Genomic DNA, 14,702 nt, shown 5'->3' on the forward strand with positions numbered 1-14,702 from the left:
CAGGCGGAAGGAAGAAATTGGGTAAAACCTAGGAGACATTTTGTGTAAAGCTCTTTGAGATATGAAAGCAGAAGAGAACATAGCTCTGTGGCTCACAGAACCCAGTGCACCAGAGTAGAGGATATGACTGAAGCTGCCATAGCACAGAACACAACAGCCTGAGCACGACCACAGACTGGCACAGAGAAGAAACAGGAAAGGGCATTAGACAGACCACACAGGTTGGACACCAAAAGCAGAAACTACAAAGAAAGGGGTTAATAGATTTGGCTACTTAAAATTTAGAAATTTTCTATTAAAAGAAAAAAAAACACACTCAGAAACAAAATTAAAAGACAAGTGAAAAATTGAGAACAATGTTTATATCATACTCAGTCAACCAAAGATTAAAATCATTTCCACATAAAAGGCTATTATAAGTCAATAAGGAGATAATTATCACCACCACCAAAAAACAGGAAAAGAAGAATAGGAACAGGGAATTCAGCAAAGGAGAAATACAAATGGCAAAGAAAAGTAAATTTTTTAAATGTGCAAACACACTAGATATCAAAGAAATGTAGGTATCTTGGACTATAAGCCCTCGGTTTTAAAATGAACATCTTACCAATAATCTATACATTTGGGTGTGTATTTGGGCTTTTGGAATTAGCCTGGATTAAAATCCCAGTTCTGCTACATATTAACTGTGGGATACTGGACAAATTATTTAGACTCTGTAAATCTCAGTACTCTCATCTGTAAAATAGAGATAACAACATTCTCTACATCACAGTCGTGTCATGAGGAGTGAGCGAAATCATGCATACAAAGTAGCAGCACATAGTAAGAATTTAATAAATGTTGCTATTTTATTAGTACCTATCCTGATATATTGGGTAATAATGAAACCACTGGGCTAATCAGAAACCTGGATCATCTTCCTTCTTCCAGATTTGTGAGTTACTCCAAGATTATGTACACACACACACACAAAAGACATAATGGACAATCGTTATTAAAGACTGAAATATTGGTCTCAAAATAATAGGAATAGTTAAGAATTATTTGGGTCTTGATTTTTAAACAGCCACTCTAAAAGATAACATAATTCTTGGCTCCATTATTTTTCTGCTAGTAGAAACACTTTAAACAGCTTTTGTGTTTTTAAGTCATGAGGCTAAAATCAGGAGTAGAAGATATGTACAACTTAAATTCAGGAAATTCTTTAACAAAGTTAAATTTATGTCATTAATCAAATCATTTTTATCATTTTAGAACTTACATTTTAAATTTGATAATGTTTAAAAGGTTATTTAAGGATGGATCTAGAGAATATAATGCTTAGTGAAGTAAGTCAGAGAAAGACAAATACTATATGACATCACTTATATATGGAATCTAAAAAATAATACCGATGAATCTATATATAAAACAGAAACAGACTCACAGACATAGGAAACAAACTTACCAAAGGGGAGGGGGTAACAAACTAGGAATATTAACATATATAAACTACTATACATAAAATAGATAAGCAACAAGGGTTTACTGTATAGCACAGGGAATTATATCCAATATCTTGTAATAACCTATAATGGAATTAATTTGCAAAAAAACCCGAATCACTATGCTGTACACCTGAAACTAACAAAGTATTGTAAATTAACTATATTTCAATTTTAAAAAGTTTAATTAGTAACTTCTTTCCTTTTGGCAGCTAGTAAAATGCAAATAGTAATAAATTAGAAACATTCTAAAATATTTATATGTATGATGTATGCATACAGAGTTCTGTATTCAAATGATCCAAATAAAAAAATAAAATTATTTGGTCAAGTAATTTTGCTAATAGGCTTAAGATACTGATAATGATTTCTAGGAAAACTTCTTGTAAATATACTTCTTAACATTAAAAACTCTCAGTATAAGATGTAATTGTAGCAGCAGAAGTCACCTTAAACTCCCAAATCAGAGATAGGAAGCCTTTTGAGTTTACACTGGTAAACACTCCCTCATGGAATAGAGAAATTGTGGAGGCCATTAAAAAAAGGAAACAATGGAGGAGAGATTTGAAAGAGATAGAAATCACTGTACTCATGCACATTTAAAGTAACCTTTACAAATCAAATGATATGCTTCAGTTTTATATCACAGGAAATAAAGGGAGAGAATCAAAAAGTGAAGGGAAAGAATTGGGGGGAACAGAGGAAGGGAAAGACTGATCAAGGCTGATGAACATAGAAACAAGAGAGAAAAAGAAATTGAGTTAAAGAAAGGCAGACAGGACACGACAAACAGGGCATGACTCAAAAAAAAAAAAGAGATAAGAAAGGAGAACAGAGATGAGCACACGGACACATGCACTCCATGGAAAAAATATCCCTGGGAACCAAATACCAAAAAGAAAAAAGAAAAAGAAAAAAAGACACAACTGAGAAACACTCTTTAAAGAAGGAATATACTTCTCTTCTAACCTTTCTTCAATGAAGCTGTTAAAGATGATCAGAAGTGTTGTGGTTTTGCATCTTTAGGCATACACAGAGCCAAGACATCTTTTACTGGTCCCCACAGGCTGGGTAACATTAACCTAATGGTTGATTCTGGCCCAAAGGCTAGAAGGTGTCCACTCCCATACTTGACAATGAAAACTATTTAATCTTCTGCTGCATCTCCTAAAAAAGAATGCTATAAATAATAAATAATACATCCTCTGCAATTTTTTTGACATTTCACTTATAGAAAAACTGCGAGCCACTTTCTCCTTTGTACTGACTGAGGCATTCCAAAACTGGCACAGACATATTTTTATTTAAATAAATCAGTCTTGCAACTGTAATTTTAACTCGAAATTGGCAAAATCTCCTCTATTTCCTGCATATGAAAACCTTACATTTTAATTATAATAAAGTGTGAATCCTTCTATAACCTGGATTTTTAAAAGGTATCTCCCATTGGGGTAATGAAAGAGGATGTTAATGTACTAGCTTCCTTGAAAATATTTTAACATTTTCATGCAATACTAGAAAACTCACCTTTTCCCACTTTTAGCCTAATAGTAGTTTCTTGTATTTATAAAATAACCACATTCAAGTCTTACTGTGGAGAAGCAACATTTTTAGTTCCGTTCAACTTCTTCACTTTAAATAAATAAAGAAATCAACTATATAACCCTCTGATTATAAATCAAATCCAAGATATTGTTTGACAATGAGATGCTTTTATTAAACTCGATACATTTAATACATAAGAATTCTGTGAAAAAACTGGGGTATCAAGTAGGATCTGGGTCTTTGCATTACAAAGTCTGCCCCCAAAAGATGTCATCTCACTATATACTGTGGCTGAAAGCATACAGATGACCAAAAAGCAGCAACATCCTTTCCTGGTAAGACAAGTTCAACTGACTTGCCCATAGTATTACAAGTCCTCCTAGAAAAATTAAAAGTCCCCATCCCCATCTCTACCTATTGTTATCTCCTGGCAGGTGAGCTGTATGAAGCACCTTCATCTGTGCTTGGCATGAGGTCCACACATGATCAGCCTTGGGAAGGCCATCTTCCCCTCAACCAAACAACTCTACTTCAGCTATTCTGAAACTCCTTGGAGGGGTGAAACTTCTGGAAAAATGAAAGAAAGAGAGAGAAAAGGTCTGAATATTGAAAGGAATATACAAATGATCAAACTCAGCTGCACCAATGCCAAGGTGAAGGCTGAATAAGTTAGAAAACAAGCAATTTTGCAAAATGCTTTCTGGTATGACAAAACCTGACCAGTGTCTCGCTGTTCCTGACATGCTAGTTGTGAAGGCCACCCATTCTCTTACCAGGCATGGGCGTCTCCACGATGAGGTGTTTGCGGTTGGTAAACAGTTCAGTGGAGTCTTGCTCTACTGATCTTTCTTCTAGGTCTGATTCTGGGATCGTAGCACAGCCACCTAGTTGAAAAATACAAACAATATTTTAAGCAACGTGTAGAAAAATCTACCTCTCCATACGGCAACCTCAGCTTAAGAACGTACCAGTCATGAAGGTGATAAATAAAGAGACAACAATCTTCAGGAGTAGACCAAAAAGGATAATCTTAAATGTTTCTCTTTTGGTGAAAATGCTGGGAATGAGTCATTGCCTTTAAAGACATACTGATGAGCACTTAGCAACAGCAGCAATGGTGTTGTCTTCAAATTTAACCCTTTTAAAGTCAGAAAGGACAAAATCTATAGCATATGTGATATCCATACTATAATGGTACCTCAGCAGAAATTCACTTTAATACCAGAGCATCAGAAACTATAAAAGAAACAAAGCACATCGACTGTGAGGGAAAGAAAACTTCCCTGAACAAAGAGGAAGGCCACTGGTGTTCTGAGTTGGTGACTATGGTGGTGTTTCTCAGGAATTTGATTCTATTCCTGAATCCCAACACCTTACAGCAGAGACACAAGCACTTCATAATTCACAGCAAAACCATGAATGCATTGTGGAAGCTTTCAATTCCAAGTCAGTTCCAAGGTGACTTGAGAATAAGCTGGGTCCACTGCACTTTGAAAATATTAGGTATAAGCCATTTGATTTTATCCACCAAAATATTGTACAGAGAACTCATGTTGAGAATTTTCTGACTACATCTGCAACTTGATTTGACTAATTTTCTGGAAATGTACTAACATGCTGTATACTGTACACATTTTTTCCCAAAGCCATTCTTCTTGTAAATAAAGTGTGATTTTTCCTTTTCTGAGGCTTCTCATACACTGAGTCCAAAGCCTCCATATTCAAGTTTGGCTTTATGTGTGAGGGGGTTTATAAAGAGAGGGTACCAGCAGCACTGATGTGTAAACCACGTCACTCAAATGAGAGTGAAGTCAAGATCCCAGGTCTGAAGGAAAGTACACCTTACCATCCATCCCTCTGGATCAGCTCTGAAAAAGAAATCGATGTTGAGGGAAACTTGAGAGACAAGGATTTCCACACTCATAAAATAAGAATCAGAGGTAGCCTCAGAGGTTTCCCAAACAGGAAATGTTAGAATTATCCATCAGTGCAATGGAACTTGCCCTGCTTTACCTTAAAATAGCTAGGGCCCCATCCAGAAGGAGAACCAGGCTTATTTTTAATCTGTTTAAGTAAAAACAAACAAAAATTTCAGAGTAAGCAGTAAAAGGAGAGAAATAAACTATAAAATTTCCAAACTAACAGAGACCTTCTGAAGCCCACTGTAGCAATGCTTCTCAAAAGGACCAGCCTTAAAATTTCCAATCTATCTAAGCTAATACTTTTGTCACGTATAATAAAAATGAATAAAAGGAATTACTAGAAAAATAAAATGAACAATATATAGGCCCTTATCTTTTAGATTCAATCATTGTAAAAAGTATACTGTCAATTGCTACAAGTTTCTCAATGCTTATTCTCAGTTTCAAGTAACAGACAGTTTGCAGACAGATGCTAGTCTTCTATTCACACTTTGAACAGCACTGATTTCAAGATATGGTCTACATTAATTAATATGATACATGGAATTATAGTTAAAAATAATAATTCAGCCAACTCCTAATTACCAGACGTTCAAATAGCCAGTAAACTCATTCTGGCAACAGCAGGGGCTTCTCACAACTTATGTACCTCCCTTCTACTCCAGTATCTGTCTGGCAGCTCCCTCCTTGCATAATGTCCAGAACAGCCCCCCTCTCCCCACCAATATGGGATGTCCAGGCTCTTCTTTGCCCACTGCTGGTACAATTATGGAGATCCACTTCTATCCCTGTGCTCTCGTGTAAAAAGGAGTTTCATTAAGGAACCTGGGATCCCAAGTCAGAACTCTGGGGGCATTTTCATGAGGAACAGTGTTATAAGTGGTGGCTTCATTTTAGAGTCCTATTACATTTAAATGCTTAAAGCACTTTTCTGGAGTAATCTGGAACCCTAACCCCTGCAGGTGAAATTTGAAAGCATGAAGCATGTATCACAAATTGCAAACAGTATCTATAGCATTTGGAACAAGACAGTTTATAAATTGGAGATTACACCCGTGATGTTTAAGAGGATGTTTTTGAGACATTTCACTATGCTCCCTCTTCCTCTGAATTGTTACCAATCAAATTATGTGCATGACCATTTGTGTTAACTAAACCTGGCTGTAAAAATTTGTTGCTTTGCAGATTAGTAGCACATCAAGATATATAGCAATCCTCCTATATATAAAATAGATAAACAACAAGTATAGCACAGGGAACTATATTCAATATCTTGTAATAACCTATAATGGAAAAGAATCTGAAAAAGAATAGATAAATATATATGCATATGTATAACTGAATCATTTTGCTATATATCTGAAACACTGTAAATCCACTATACTTAAATTTAAACATTTTTTAAGAAAATTTTTCTGGCTACAATCCTCATGTAGCCAGAAAATTATTTAAGTAGAAAATCTTACCAACAATTCTGAACAACGGGAGATCACCCTATATTTATAAAGATAATTCAACTCTAGGGTTTTGTTTTGTTTTTTTTTTTTTTATGGATTACAAGCTATCCTTAAACCTGTTTCTGCATTCAAAAGCAAATTATAAAATTGTTGAAACTTCTTCCTCACCAGGTGGAACATATTTTATCAACAAGGGAATTACACTAAGGAAATGCTACCCACTGTCAGAAAAACAAACAAACAAAAATAATAAAAAAGAGCTCAGGGACTTCCCTGGTGGTCCAATGGTAAAGAATCTGCCCTCCAATGCAGGGGATGCGGGTTCGATCCCTGGTCAGGGAACTAAGATCCCACATGCCGTGGGGCAACTAAGCCTGCAGCCAGAACTACTGAGCTCTCGAGGCTCCACTAGAGAGCCTGTGTGCTGGAAACTACAGAGCCCACACGCCCTGAAGCCTACTCGCCAGAACTAGAGAAGAGGAATCCTGCAAGCCACAACTAGACAGAAGCCTGCACGCCGCAATGAAGAGCCCGCACTCCACAACGAAAACTCCCGCATGCCTCAACAAAGATCCTGCTTGCCGCAACTAAGACCCAACGCAGCCAAAAATAAATAACTAAATAATAAATAAGTCTTAAAAAAAAAAAAAAGCTCAGGTCCTCTCTGTAGATTGCTATAGCATGAACTATAAAAGTTATAGAGTTCAATGGTCAAGATAGGAGGCCAAGCAGAAACAAATGTAACTGTCTAGAATACTAGAGATCAAAATCAGAATGCAGGGTAAGCACTGGTATTCTGGAAAATATGTAACCAGCTGGCTTTCAAGGAAAAAAGGTAAAGCCCTAATCTGTAGTGTTTGCCCATTTCTTTGGTATAAATACTCCTATCATGGCCAGTTTCAAGCAACCAACGTGACATCACCAAACGTGGAGCTTGGCAGAGATGTGTAAGAGGACACCATGAGATAGCACTTTCACCATTCAGATTCCGTAGACATAAATAATCTCAAGAGCATAGAGAATAGTAAAATGTAGTAATAACTAGTGAAGAGTTTTGAGGTGTATTATCTTTGTTCTTAATACAACTTATTTGGTTGTAAAGTTTACATAATTTAATTTTTAATAACGGCTGAATTTGTTAACTGGCTCACAGAATTCCTAAAAATTCAATGATTGGTTCTCACCAGCCAGTGTGAGCCAGCTCCAGCACTGAATGCGGGCTTATTTGTAGGGAATTTAACAAAGCCTCGATTCAAACCATGGCTCAGCATTTATGAACCAAGTGACCTTCCTGAGCAAATTATTGCACTTTAATGAGCCTCAGTTTCCTTATCTATAAACAGAGACTATGGCAGCCCTACTTCATAAGGAAGAAATTGATGAGCATGTGTAAGTGCTTGGCACATTGAAAAACACATTAAGTTCTGACTATTTACTCTCATGTCAAAGTTAGGAACACTAAAAGAAGAGTAGAGTGAAAAGGCCAAGACGGAAGTCCCTAAAGTTGGAAGTCTGAAGGGGTAGGGTTCACACAGCTGATACACTCATGGGGCCAAAAGACACAGCTCTGCAGCAAAAAAAAGAGTGTTCAGACACCTTAAACATGTGGCCACCTCTGAAGCTGACTACTCTATTTACTCACGCTACTTGATCTGCAGAGTTCTATTTGATAGATACTTGATTATAACCCAGATGAATTCTGGTGGCCCAGCTTACCTTCCTCACCATCTACCTTGTAACTCAGGTAACCTAAACCGGGGGTTGGCCAGATAGTACATATTTTTTAAGCTCTGTGGGCCATCTGGTCTCTGGTGCAACTGCTCAGTTTTGCCATTGTAGCGTAAAAGCAGCCAAGGACAAAATGTAAACATGAATGAGCATTAGTTGTGTTCCAATAAAACTTTATTTACTAAAACAGTCAGATCTGGCCCATTGGCTGTAGCTTGCCAAAGCCTGGCCTAATACAAGGCTCACAGAAAGCTACTCTTCAACTGCATCCTAATTCTAAAGGTTCCTAGAGGCATTTAACACTGCCAGATCATCTCATAGTATTACTATAACAATAGCAATAAGGAAGAGGAAGAGGAGGAGTAGTAATAGTAGCAGTTCTTTAAAAGAATATTATTTGCCCTACTGCTACAAATGCTCTTTTTGTTTGGGCAGTGATAAGCTTTTTTTTTTTTTTAAAAAAATAGACTAATTTTTAGAACATTTTTATATGTACAGAAAAATTTAGTAAATGGTACAGAGAATTCCCATATATTCTCCACACAGTTTCTCCTATTGTTAACATATTGCATTAGCATGGTACATTTGATCAATGAACAAATGCTGATACATTATTAGTACATTATTAGTAGTTAAAATCTATAGCCTATTCAGATTTCCTTAGTTTTTACCTAACATCCTTTTCTGTCTCGGGATCCCACCTAGAATACCCCATGACATTAGTTGCTGCATCTCCTTTGGCTCTTCTTGGTGGTGACAGTTTCTCAGACCTTCCTTACTTTTGATGGCCCTGAAGTTTTGAGGAGTATTGGTCAAGCATATTGCAGAATGCCCTTCTACTGGAATTTGCTTAATATTTTTCTCATGACTAGATTGGGGGAAAATTTTTAAGACAGTTTCTTTTCATAAATTCTTAGAGTTTCCCAAATTTTAGGATTGTCTCCAGTTGTTCTTCTTTTCCTCTATCAAAAGTGAAACCCAGGTGGGCAGTGAATGGGGAGGCCTCTGAAGGCAAAGGAGGCCAACAGCAAGGCTTGACTTAGACTGTGAAGTTCTCAGGAGTGGGTCAGTCTGGGTCTAGCTGTTGGACGCAGGCAGGTTGTCAGTTGCCCCAACTGTAAAGAGAGAGTCTTAATGAGGCCTATTGTGAGGATTATGTGAGACCGTGTACACTGAACACAGTGCTCAGCACAAAGTACATTTTGCCATCTCTGTTTTCTACGAATTTTCTTGGCATAGATACACTTTCCACACCGTATCGGTGGAAACAAAGAACTTTAGCTTTTAGTGCAACCACCTTCATTTAGGAGACATCAAAACAGAGGCTCAGAGAGGGTAGCGGATGCCCCTCATATCCTAGAGCCGATTCCTGATTCTCCTGCTTCCTAAACCATTAGAGCTTTCACAAGAATACCTTTTTTTCCCATCAAGATCTCAGTGGATTTGCTTGTGAGTTGGCTGTCCTAACCAGTACTTCCTTTCAGTGATACAGAAAACCCAGAAGGTTGGCAAGCTGTTCTTTGGGTATATTTTAGGACTTTGCTGATTTATATTCTTGCAACAGAGACCTTTGCAATCAACTGAGTGTATGGGTGCAAATGTTCCATTCCTTCAGGGAGGAAAAATTTTTTTTCTTCTTTTTTCTTCATATATTTAAAAGCAATCAAACAAGGAGACACTTTGAGAATCACAAATGACCACAGACCATGCTCTGACTTGCCAGCCAAAGAATCTTCTGTTCACATGCTTGAATTGCCACTAAGAATTAAAAACAGCAGAAACCTCAAAAATATACACCAGTGACATTTTTCTTTTAATCAAGATTTACTTGATTGATAAAGTGTTTTTGAAGTTAACATTCAGATTTCATTTCAAAGGTTTATAATTCACGTGAAGTGTGGCGAATGGGTGCTTTGAAAAGAATATTTCACTATCTTAAATATGAAAAGTTTCCCTAAGAGACTATGAGTAGTTAAAAACTTCTCCGAAAATATATTCATTTGAAATAGTTTTACTCTTTATCCTTTCTCAGTCTCCCTCACCCTCTCCCTCTCTCTCTCTGTAAATGTGTACACACAACCACACATAGGCATTAAAGATATGTATAAGAGTTTTCCTGATAATTCTCCTCTACTCTGTTCATTCTTCTGTTTTCTTAAAATATATTTTTTTAGCCCAAGGAGAATGTAAGCTATAGAAAGCCAAGAATCCTACTGTATGTTTGTGTAGCAATTTTAACCAAGTATTTACAAATTTTTTGACAAAATGGAAGAATGGAAGGAAAAGGGGTGGGTAAAAGAGAGAAGGAGATAGAGGATGAAAAGGAAAAGTGGGGAGGGGAGGATAAATTATCAACATATTCCATTTTTCTGTGTACACTTATACAGATGATATTTGGGGTGACTTACTGAAGGTATAGATAATAAAATATTAAAGAATAAAAAATACAATAGCAGTTAGAAAAATTTAATGCAGAGTAGGAGGTATACCTAGGAAAAATTGTGTCAGATAAAGACTTATGCAAGTGCTGCCATGGAGAGAAACAGCAAACGGCTTGGAGGAAAAGTGGGGCTGCACTTCCCCTGTTAATTCTCCACTGACTTCTCTTCTTCCACACTGGACTTCAAAGGGCCCAATCCATCTTGTACTTGGACTTAACATTTCCTTAAGAACACACCATAATTGGTAAAGCTATGCTTGTTGGAAATTTTTTGACTGTGTGTGTGTGTGTGTGTGTGTGTGTGTGTGTGTGTGTGTATGACTCTGTTCTGTACTTATGGGCCATTTTAGAAAGCCAAGACTTCTGTGAAATTGGGTTTACCAAGGTGCTTACTAAGTAGGTGCTCCAGAAAACTATACATATATAGGAGATTGTTAAAAATACAACAGTCAGACCTTGTCAAAGCACATCTTGGAAATAAAGCCCTCAAGAATGTAATGTATCATTGAATGAGTTCTTACCACAGCATGGCAAATCAGGTTGATATCATATGGTGACACTGCTTCTCTGAAGGAGGAACTGGAGATCATACGTCAATATTGTTCTCATCTCCCCTTCCATTCTGCCCTTTACTTTGTTGTAATGTAGAGGCACCTCACACTTAACCTGGTACAGTTTTACAGTTTCAAACTCAGGAAACCAGAAGAAAACAATGCCTTTCTATATAGTCTTATGTTTCCAGTTCCAACATATGATATTTGTTTTTCTATGTTTCTTTTAGATCCATTCGATAACTTTTCTTTCTCCCTATATTTGCAGATGACATGCTGACTGCTAGACAGCAGCTCATCTACTAGCAACAGAGATAATAATGGTGAACCAGTGAGAGGCAGGTGAAGTTCACTGTAATGTGTGTCCAACATGATGCCTGTGGAAGGTTTGGGATTTCATTTCCACTACCTAATAATAAACTTTGATCCCCCCCCACACCCGGTAAGAACTTAAAATGTGTTCAGGACTATGCACATATACCTATGTTTGAAAATATTTCCATTTCACACATCACAGCAGAGACCAAGTTTGTGAATAAAAGGAAGTCTGATATATTTTAAGAGGTCTAGCATGTGTCTCAACAAGTTTTAAAAATCCCATAAAGACTGAATACTAAGTCCCTTGGGGTATAAGGGCTCCAGTCAGAGAATCTGGATTTAAGAGGGTAGGGTCCTCCTGGCATTAAGATGTTTCCACAACTTGAATAATGATAGGTGTCCAACTATTCTTTTAGCTGGACCACCACTTAGAATTTAGGTCCACTTAGTACAAAGGATTAAGAAATACAGGAACATAGCCATTTTCATCCATTGATAATTATGTAAACAGAATATACCAAGCAGAAAAAAGTCCTATTTACAAAAAAGCAAGCACAGTCCATAAATCCTGAAGATTGGAACAGATCCAGGTTAAGAAGTTCACCAGATGTCAGTCCGTAAACAGGGCTTCATAAAGTGAATTCCCCAATTAATTGTTGGTAAGAGTGATCTCTATACCATGTTAGTGCATTATGATCCCCTACCATATGTAGGTGAATTGTCTGGTCCTATACATCATTAGTCAGTTATGATACAACAGAACTCAGGGGAAAGAAGTGGGGTAAGCACAATTTTTTTCTGATACAGAGAGAAGGTCCCATAAAATTACTGCTCAGGAACTCGGAGCTTTCTTCACTGAAGGAGATGAGAACTCTCCCATTTATTTGCATTACATCTGTTTTTCTAACACATTTAGTTCTTAACCTGGAGTACTTGGAAAGACACACACTAGTAAAAACATAAACGTGGAAGTTAAAAAAAAATAAAACTACTCACTATTTTGTTAAAGTCTCCAATCACAATGTTTTCCCACATGTTAACAAGGCCATTAAATCCTCCAAACAGGAATACAAAAGTATTACCCAGCCATGGTGAGAAGGTGAGGAAGAAGAGAAAGTTAATATTTGCTTTTTCTTGCCAGTTGATCAATGTCTAGAGCACTCTCCAAGGAAATGCAAGATCTGTTGTCTTTCAACTAGATCTTTTCTATACTGATAAGTATAGCACTTTCTTGTTCAGAAAGAAGGTGATTGTGGTATTTAATTTCCATTTTGTTTCTAAATCCTAAGGCAATCCAATATACAACTGGAAAGACACATAATTTTAAGACATTTCCATTTCAAATACTTTCCTAACTCCCTCTTCAGAGACCAACTCTCTCTCAAAAGTATACATGCACAAATAAAACATTATAGCTACAGTTGAGAAGGAAAGGAAGCCAATAGTTCTGCAATTATAATTACTAAAAAAATGAAAGAGTAAGAACATAACTCTACTTTGCCTGGACACCACATAATAAGAGAGCCAGTGTTCTTCACAGCTTCCCTCTTGCATCAAGTGGTTATTAATTCCTCAGTGATCCTGGCAACATTTCTTCAACTTGAGTTTCTTTCCACAACCCAATTAAAAGCCATAATCTTGACCAAACTGTGTTCTTTTTAATAATGACAAGAGTTTAGGTGGTGATTTTGAAACTAAGAGTTCAGCTGGGTCACTTCAGTTATATACAGGTTGAGGGAAAAGAGTGAAGAACACAACGTCTCTGGAGAGCACCTGTTTCATCATATTCGTTCACAAATGAGGAAACTGAACAAGCACTCAGGACTCATTCCTAAACAACTCTGTTATCTAATGATATATTTCTACAATAGTCCATTAAACAATGTCATATTTTGCAAAAAGGGAAATGTACACAAGATGATAACCAGCCCATTGATAGTGGAAAGGGACATCCAAAATGGGACATGGCAATTATCATTGTGTCTAGAGCAAAGTCACATAAGTCTGGCACTTAGTTTCCTTTTTTTCTAAATTCAGAAAATATAGCATTTACTTTATGAGAGATGAAGATTAAATTGGTCAGTGCTTGTAATACAGTTATCACAGAGCCTGGCACAGAGTACGCCCCCAATAAATGTTGGGCTATTATTTTCAGTACTAACCTCCAACATACGTTAGTCATTACGTTACAGCCAATTACACATGAAACTACAAGCCATGAGCACGGCATGAATTTATATTTGATGCTGTAAAAAATGCTCAGGTAAACCCAGAAGATGGGGTAGGCAGACCAGTGGTGGAATGTTTCTAGCTGGACCCAGTAGTCAAAGCCAAAATTGTCAACCAGGCATTAAAATAATTCACTTGAAAAACAGTGCACACATCCTTTATAGGATGAAATCACTGATAATCTACTATCCTAGATAATCACTATTCTGAGATCAAAACAGGAATTTTTAAAAGGGCTCAAATGATGATGATGACGATCAGGAGTGCATAATCACATTCATTGTTTTCTATTTACCAGCAGTGCCATTACTACTGAGAAACACAGACCCACGAGATAGTATGACATAAATGGATGAAACATTAAGATAAAAGGGTAAAACAGTGGTAGGTTTGCTTTCTCATGGGAAACTGAAATGGCCAGCAGATGAACCTTAAAAGAGGAAGTCTGCTGACCTAGTGTTACTAAACATCGGAGGCAGCCAAGGAGCGGAGGAATAAAGCAATGTATTTAAATGTATGCCTTGAAGGAAGCAAACACCAATTATTTTTATATGATTTTAATTCTCCTAGTGAATACTTTATGGGTGCTGGCAAGTCCTTCTGGAAAAGGAAGGGATTATTAATGAAGGATTCAGTGGCAATTGCCTGCCAGTGCTCTAAGAACTAACACTTAACAAAGGGTCATTTAGTTCATGCTTCATCTCTAAAGCTACAGAAATTTTAAGAATCCTTAAAAAAACAGTATAGTGTTATATTCACATATACAATCCTTTTTATTTTAATTTCCAGATTGTTCTATAGCCTGCATGATAAACAAATAAGCTTCGCAAAGGAAAATAAACAGATAGAGGAAAATAGTTAATGTTTTTTCTTTTTCATGCAAAGAGTGGATGCTTAATATATACTTGTTGATTTGGAAAGGAATTCATGAAATTTGAGCAAATACATAGGAAATACAGTCTTTACAAAAGTTATCTTTGAAGAATGCTCTACCACATCATTCCAATATTATGCACTGGTGACAG

The 14,702-nt window shown here is 36.7% G+C and overlaps 1 protein-coding gene across 2 annotated transcripts in view; it reads right to left on the minus strand.

Moving 5' to 3' along the window:
- The window catches only part of BBS9 (Bardet-Biedl syndrome 9), a 453,658-nt gene that overhangs the window by 2,686 nt on the left and 436,270 nt on the right, over nucleotides 1–14,702 (minus strand). For both annotated transcript variants that reach the window (XM_089917019.1, XM_089917020.1), the window contains 3 exons: nucleotides 3,806–3,916; nucleotides 3,447–3,599; nucleotides 2,457–2,654 (listed from right to left, as the gene is read on the minus strand). In XM_089917019.1, coding sequence (XP_089773145.1) covers nucleotides 3,568–3,599; nucleotides 3,806–3,916 — 143 coding nt within the window. In that variant the 3' untranslated portion in view covers nucleotides 2,457–2,654; nucleotides 3,447–3,567. The remainder of the gene's footprint in view (nucleotides 1–2,456; nucleotides 2,655–3,446; nucleotides 3,600–3,805; nucleotides 3,917–14,702) is intronic.

Source organism: Delphinapterus leucas, chromosome 9, assembly GCF_059928025.1.
Source record: "Delphinapterus leucas isolate spDelLeu-1000000601 "Yukka" chromosome 9, BTC_Dleu_Yukka2, whole genome shotgun sequence".
NCBI lineage: Eukaryota > Metazoa > Chordata > Mammalia > Artiodactyla > Monodontidae > Delphinapterus > Delphinapterus leucas.